The 7,343-nt window shown below is 37.4% G+C and overlaps 1 protein-coding gene across 3 annotated transcripts; it reads right to left on the bottom strand.

Annotated features, from left to right (window-relative positions):
* Nucleotides 1–623: 623 nt before the first annotated feature.
* On the bottom strand, nt 624–6,712 carry LOC121538932. Of its 3 annotated transcripts, none has more exons than XM_045224367.1 (11): nt 6,393–6,712; nt 5,483–5,571; nt 5,085–5,231; nt 4,819–4,964; nt 4,574–4,710; nt 4,355–4,448; nt 4,153–4,264; nt 3,841–4,064; nt 3,578–3,749; nt 3,317–3,444; nt 624–3,190 (listed from the first exon to the last, which is right to left on the bottom strand). In XM_045224367.1, the coding sequence occupies exons 2-11, from the start codon at nt 5,562–5,564 to the stop codon at nt 2,873–2,875; spliced, it is 1,560 nt and encodes a 519-aa protein (XP_045080302.1). In that variant the 5' UTR covers nt 5,565–5,571; nt 6,393–6,712; the 3' UTR covers nt 624–2,872. The 3 variants fall into 3 exon arrangements, with proteins under 3 accessions (XP_045080302.1, XP_045080301.1, XP_045080303.1); XM_045224366.1 differs by having other exon boundaries at nt 6,549–6,712; XM_045224368.1 differs by lacking the exon at nt 5,085–5,231 and having other exon boundaries at nt 6,549–6,712.
* Between the last annotated feature and the right edge of the window lie 631 nt (nt 6,713–7,343).

Genomic DNA, 7,343 nt, shown 5'->3' with positions numbered 1-7,343 from the left:
AATGTACTCTTTGGTCAGTGTAAAACTTTTAGAGTTAATTCTACTCCATATTGTGTAAAAAATAACAATGAAATGTGTCAAAATATTTAACACTGTAGTTTAATCACACTGTTGAGAGTAATATGATTACACTGTATAGAGTTAAGTCAACTACAATTTTACTTTAAAAAATGACACTTTAAAGTGTAATGATATTTACTTTTCATTTCTCTACAGTGTTTTTTTTTTATTTAAATCATATGATGTAGTGTTACTGAATTATAGAAATATCAATACTATCAAATAAAACAAAGCACAATAATACAAGATGAGAGCACCCACATTTATTGAAAAAAAAAAGTATAATTTCAATGTCCGTGAATTTACATTGTACACCCATTGCCTTGTCTATGACAGAAGTATAACATCATAAAAATGTTCACCAGAGAAAGCAATATGGCACAACAAGGAGAGCTGTGTCATTTCCTCCATATGACCTTTGTATGTCAAAAGGTCTAGGGTAGTGCAGGTTGTCGACATGAAAAAAAACTAAATCATGCTTTGATCTGATCACCTCATATGCATGGAAATGTTCTTGAAAAGTTACTGTAACTAAAGGCACTGTGAGTAGTAACATTTTTTTCACACATTATCAGAACTGACTCAATCTGATAAAACAAGGGCACTTCAGAGTCAACTTCGCCACAGATAACCAAGTGTGGGCGATAAACATACCCATTATGTTTAGCCCAATTAACCTTCATAACCTGAATGCTACTGGGCACTTGCATTGCCAAAGCAATTTCAGAACCTCCTTTTACCATATTTAAAGCCACCATTTTTCCTGGACCAATATCTAACCGACTAAAAGTTGTTGATCTTCGCCAACTATATGCCATATGATTCTGATGCTTTTTTGCCAGAGTTTTGGTAATATTTTTAAACGATTTAAGCTGTTTTTTGAAAAAATTATGTTTGCCTTCATACCTCATACACCAACTATGAAGTACAGGCCCTATTTTCTGGATGCAGCGGGGATAGTGGATAAGAAAATGGTGCTTTGGTAAAAGTTTTTTCTGAGGATACAACTTCTTAAACAGTGTATGGTGATCAACAATCAAATGTTTTAAATATACACATAGACCTTGAGATAACATGGGCGAGAATATAATGTTAATTATTTGCAATAATAAAAGAAGCAGGCCCCAGTGTTGGTCAGTAGAAGTTACCAAATCTCCAAAGATAAGAGGAACATTCCTAAGTAAGCACCAGGACTGAATTGCATTCAGTCCCAGATCATTAGATCCTTCACTTAAATTAACAGTCACAGGCCTGTTATTTCTCTCTGTGAAACCATAATCAAAACTTTGTATTCTTGAATGTATTTCTCCTGATGTAACATGTTTTTCATTCAAATACAGAAATAATAACTTCAATTCGTACTGGCCAACCCCTTCTAACACATCATGCATCACATCAACTGAGAAGTTCTCAGTTGTGTGAAAATACCTCAATGAATTTAATATGCATGACCTTTTCACACCAAAAACATACGGAAGGGATGGATTACAAGCCATTTCTTGACAGTGAGCAGTATGCATATCTTTGGTGCGTAAAACTATTTTGGAAGAATCTTCAGAGAATTCTGTTTGAAAGTCCTCCTTTTCTGCTAAACAGAACCTGCAACAGTACCTTGCACTGAAAGACTCCACCAGACCAAACAAACTATGCAAACCCAAATTATCACCTGTTACCTGTACTACAGTGCCACGTACATAACCACTGTATAATGGAATCTCAATACCATCGCTCTCTAACACTTTAATGTCTCGAACAATGGGAGCAAAAATTTCACTAAAACCATATCGTTTAACATCTTGAGTATGAAATAAGGCGCACAGGTGTATGTTAGCCAAAAAAAGAATTCCATTTTGGAGAGAAGTTTCTTAAAGTAAAATATACTCCACCCAATTTATGAATACCTCGCTTGGAACCCAATGGGTTGGCGACCTCAAAATCATCATAGAACATCTGGACCTGTATTGTCTGCTTCTCAGTTGAGAACAGGGGGTGACTTAAAAAAAAAGATCCATCACAAATATCTCTCAGTCTAGAGTTGCTGGTAGCTGAGCTTTGCAACATTTCTGCAAAATACTGACTTTTAAATATTGACTGCAGTGTAGATAAAATTGGAATATACATGAATTTATCTTGAACTACTACCTGATCATATGTTCCAGTCTTTTTATTTAGTCTTGTGTCAAATCTTGAACCAATCACACATTCAACTGGTTCTACTATTTCCCACTTGGCAGTCATAAATTTTGATCGCTTGTATTCCGAATTTAGAACTGTGAAAGGATTATCTAAACCCTCAAAACACGCCTCAACTTTCTTGCACATTTCTGTTTCTCTTTCATTACTAAATACATGCTTTATCACTGTTTCTTTAGCATGCTGATGAATATCTTGAACAATCTCTTCCATGGAAATCACTACAGTATTTACTGTACTTTGACCAACACCTGCTGCCTTTAGATCAGAAATAACAGCTGCACAACTATTTACAATGTATGGCGAAGATAACTCTGACTCAGCCTCTAAACATTCAGTCGACACTTCAACATGAGAAATATTACTGGTGTTGACGGTACTTTGAGGGTCTGAAAGATCATCTTCTATAGAATCTACTAAACTTTCTCCGTGGCACTTGTTAAGATGTTTTCTAAAACCAGAAAAGCTACCAAAAGAACGTGAGCATCCTTCTTGACCACATTTCAGAAAAAGAGTCCTGCCTGTACATAGCCCATGAATTATCTTAAGGTGCTTAACAAGGTTGTTTGGACTTCCATGGTCACTTTTGCAAAGAAAACACTTCATAGTTTTATCTCAACTAACGCACCATTCTTGCTCGCAACTCAGCAACTCTAGGAGTCTCCTTTGTTTCCCCCATGTCGATGTTATAGATGGTTGTTTGCACAAAAGTGAAAAAGCTGCTCAAGGAAGAACTGTATGACGTACCAAATACGTAATGGGCTTTAAAGACTTCGTCAAAAGCTCCTACTGAACCTGTTGCCTTGCATGGAAGAGCATGCTTGTCAACCACAATGAAGTAGGAGTGAAAGCTGCTCTGTGTGGATCCCTGGGCGAGAAGGTAGGGCTGACTGCTTTGGGTGATGTTGTCAAGATGCTGCTGCACACTGGTTCCAACCTACAAAAAAAACACATTCAACAGAATTGTTTTGGTGACTAACCTCTGACAATAGATAAGATCACCTCAAACTGTGCACAAGATTGAGATGATGGAATATATATTTTAAACAACTGTTAAGCATACCTTTTGAAATCTGATGAGCTGATCTACAGCTTGATATGCAGACATCTTTCCCGGCCTCTTTCTACCTTGTGCAGATGGTGGTAGCAAATGTAGCAGCAGCAAGATGGCAGACATGTCACTGTCCCAGCCTACAAATAAGTAAATAAAAACCTGGTTAACATTGTGCCGTAGCATAACATTCTTATTCACAACTTGCACCATTATGGACATATAATGCACACCTACATTATCCACATAAAAAGTAAAACAGTTCATTCATACCATTCTCAACTTCAGCAGCTGACTCAGCATTGCGCATCAAATCCAAGAGTTCTGTGGTGGATACAAGTCCATGGCTTTCCTTTATTACTTTTGCTTTGAAAGTGGTTGGCCACTTCTCCAAGAATTTGTTGGCTGTGGCCTCACCAAACAGAAGTCTGAAATCTTGTTCTATCTGCAATGTAACACACAAAGACAGAAATAATGAGTGTTACCTTATTCTTCATTGGATATTTTTGGTGATGCAGTGAATTAAGTTGTCATACCAGTCCTGGTGTGTCCAGAAATCTTGGGAAGACCGAGAAGACATCTGATGATTTGGCTTCATCGTTGACCATTGCTTGCCGATATATGAAGGTCATTTTCATCTTCTCACGGACAGTGTTTTCATCAGCAGAGTGTCTCAAAACAGCAATAGCTGCTTCCACATCCTCATCAGATGGCTCTCTGTCATAGGTGAAGGGCTGACGATCACGGCCTGGCCCACCAACTTAAGACAAAATACAGTGTTAAGAAATCCTTTCTGTACAATTCACAGGTCACCATTATAATTACATGTCACTGATCAGAAAACATACCTTTAGGAGATTTGCTGACTGAGGCACCTCTTTCCTCTGCTGTTTTTCTTTGTATGGTCTTCAATCGCCATGCAAGGTATCCGGAACCACTCTCCGGATCGTAGTAATGATCCTATATTATTATAAATAAATTATAAAGGAGTACTATTCCCATTTCATAGAGTGAATATGTGCATAATGTTGCAATAACCCATTTACTTACATATCCATGTTGTGAGTATGGGTCTTCTAGATAGGGAAACAAAGCTACTATCCCCTGTGCATACATCACTCTGACACTTTTGGGGGGGGATGTCCTAGCATATGAATTCAAAGTTAACATCACACTGAATTAATAATTCCACAACACATTTTACATAATTAATAACCGGAAAATAATAACAATGTTTCTTTACAGCCCATCTATATGCTTAATGCTTACCCATGTGTTTCTGTCATCTCAGCAGCAAGTATGTTGAGCATCTGTCTTCTGGTGGCATCTGTCAGAGATTTGGTTTTTCCATACTCTTGCATAATGCGTTCACCACCAGGCTTTGATGTTAGGATTTTTTCAATCAGCTATAGGTGGAAAGAAATGTGCTTTCCGTAATTGTAAAACAATATGTAATGCTGTCACATGATGAAACAACATTCAGATTGGACTTAACAGCAATGTTCACCACTTACTGCTTTTGCCTCATAGTTTATGTGGCATGGCCTTTTAGGCTGGCTTCCTTCGCCAGCCGCTACTTCTTCAACATCGTCACACACAGTGAAATTCAGAATGATGGTGTCATCAGATGTACCCGAGCATGATGATGAATGAGAGGTATCTGTTCATTATGAAATTTGTGCAAAACATAGAAACATATTACAATAAACTGTTATTTTTAAGACAATAAAGGTTCTCATTCTGGCCTTTAAACTAAAAAACTAATTGAATGAATGAATACCAAGTCCATTGCCCAGCATGATTCTGAAAGTTCCAGGTGACTCCTTTACTAATTCTTCAAAAACATCTGAGTCAACTTCTGTGTCAGACTGGTCATACACCTTAATGTCTGGCTTTCTGCTTTCTGGTATGTTGAATTTTAGACACACTGTTAAAAAAAGAAGAAAAAAAGAAAAACATGCATTCCCTTCTCACAAGAATCCAAGTTCATACTTAAGGTTGCCTCATGTGTTCACAAAATGATGAAAGACAAGGATCTGCACCTGATTTTATGTTACTGAAAATATAAAGCACAGCAGAAATGACTATAGACCTAAATAGATATCATAAGATAATAGCTTAATGCTGTATTATTTTGTCATTAGGGTGATATGTATTGCTTTAACCTATTATACCTACCTTCTTTCAAGAAAGCATTGAATGTCAGCTCAGACAGCTTGACGTATTTCTGCTCTTCCCCGAGCTGAACACGCAACAGCATTTTGCCTCTGTTAACAAAGAAAATATATATTCAAAATCATCATTTAGTGCTGGTTCAACTAAGCGTTAGCTAACTATCCATTTATCTCAGTAGTACTAGCTACGCAATGCACTATGCATTACTTAGACGTTACACTGCAATTACAAAGGCTGAAGTAGACAAAGTTGTGCTGGTTGAATATAACGTTAAGCTGCCATTTTCTGCAGCAAATGGGTGTAGGCTAGTTCAAGTTTAGAGGCACATTGTCCCATTAGCTACCAAATAACTAGCTATGTGTCAAAGTTAGCTAGCTCATTAGCCATTTTAGTTCGAACAGTAGCTAACCATTAAAATGGTTAAGCAATGTTAAACAAACCCGTCATGCAAATCAGTGATCTAAGTTATCGTTTTATAACACCAACATTAGCTGGCTAACTATCAGAAGCATGCTAACATTACCGTTATATATAGCTTTAAAAAAAACAGTTAACGTTAGTGTAAGGAAGCCTGGGAAGCTATACAATAACGTTAGCTAACAATACTATCTGTATAAATGTTTTGTTGTTAGCGAACGTTATTTTACGTATTTACCATTCTGACAAACTTCATTCGTGAAAATATTGCAACACAAAGAAAGACAGTTACCGATACTGATTGCAAGCTAGCTAACCGCATGACAAGCACAATCTGCGCTCATGCCAAACGGTGGTGTCCTTCAAACGAACTGATTAGCTAAGTTAACGTTACCTATTTTTAGCCATATGAAACAGCAAGCCATTCACAAAAATATCAAACATATTCCATGGGTATATCATATAACAGTTATTACTGTCAACCATCTGAACTTACAAGCTAATTTAGCTGGCTGATGACGAGGTCACTGCAAGGGGGACCGCCGCATGGAACTCGTAACTTAAAATATGACCTTGACATCAGCACAACTCTAAAATTATGTAAAGTTAAAAAATACCGGTTTGGTGTTGAAAAAACGGGGATGTAACTTACCTAGCAATATCTGTGGCCTAGCTACTCCTTCGCAATCTTCCTCCACCAACGTACGTGCCAAACTTCAGCAAAGCAGAGTGGCGGGTATTCATCACTGCTGTAGAGTTGAAATTGTCACTGCGTATCTGCAGATTTTTACACTCACTTTTAACTCCACTGATAGAGCAACTTTACTCTAAAAAATGTTGAAAATACTCTATCTGGGTTAAAATAACTTTACTCTGAAATATTAACACCCCATTTTTTACTGTGTAGATGGCTTCTAAATACAACTCAAGTAGGAGACATGGTCACGAACAACCATGAAAAGGAGGTGAAAGTCACACCCTGGAAATCACACTCAGCATACAGTGAGGGAAATAAGTATTTGATCCCCTGCTGATTTTGTACGTTTGCCCACTGACAAAGAAATGATCAGTCTATAATTTTAATTGTAGGTTTATTTGAACAGTGAGAGACAGAATAACAACAAAAAAATCCTGAAAAACGCATGTCAAAAATGTTATAAATTGATTTGCATTTTAATTAGGGAAATAAGTATTTGACCCCCTCTCAATCAGAAAGATTTCTGGCTCCCAGGTGTCTTTTATACAGGTAACGAGCTGAGATTAGGAGCACACTCTTAAAGGGAGTGCTCCTAATCTCAGCTTGTTACCTGTATAAAAGACACCTGTCCACAGAAGCAATCAATCAATCAGATTCCAAACTCTCCACCATGGCCAAGACCAAAGAGCTCTCCAAGGATGTCAGGGACAAGATTGTAGACCTACACAAGGCTGGAATAGGCTACAAGAC

The sequence above is a fragment of the Coregonus clupeaformis genome, chromosome 13 (assembly GCF_020615455.1).
Source record: "Coregonus clupeaformis isolate EN_2021a chromosome 13, ASM2061545v1, whole genome shotgun sequence".
Taxonomy (NCBI): domain Eukaryota; kingdom Metazoa; phylum Chordata; class Actinopteri; order Salmoniformes; family Salmonidae; genus Coregonus; species Coregonus clupeaformis.
Note: the sequence above shows the minus strand (reverse complement) of the source record. Positions and strands in the feature narration are given on the sequence as shown.

What these genes read in the sequence shown, in the direction of transcription:
- LOC121538932 (XM_045224367.1), bottom strand. Translation starts at nt 5,564, where the DNA reads ATGCTGTTGCGTGTTCAGCTCGGGGAAGAGCAGAAATACGTCAAGCTG. An exon ending in TAAACTATGAGGCAAAAGCA is followed by an intron (nt 4,711 to 4,818) that starts GTAAGTGGTGAA and finishes TTCCACCTATAG; the next exon opens with CTGATTGAAAAAATCCTAAC. An exon ending in GAGATGACAGAAACACATGG is followed by an intron (nt 4,449 to 4,573) that starts GTAAGCATTAAG and finishes TTCATATGCTAG; the next exon opens with GACATCCCCCCCCAAAAGTG.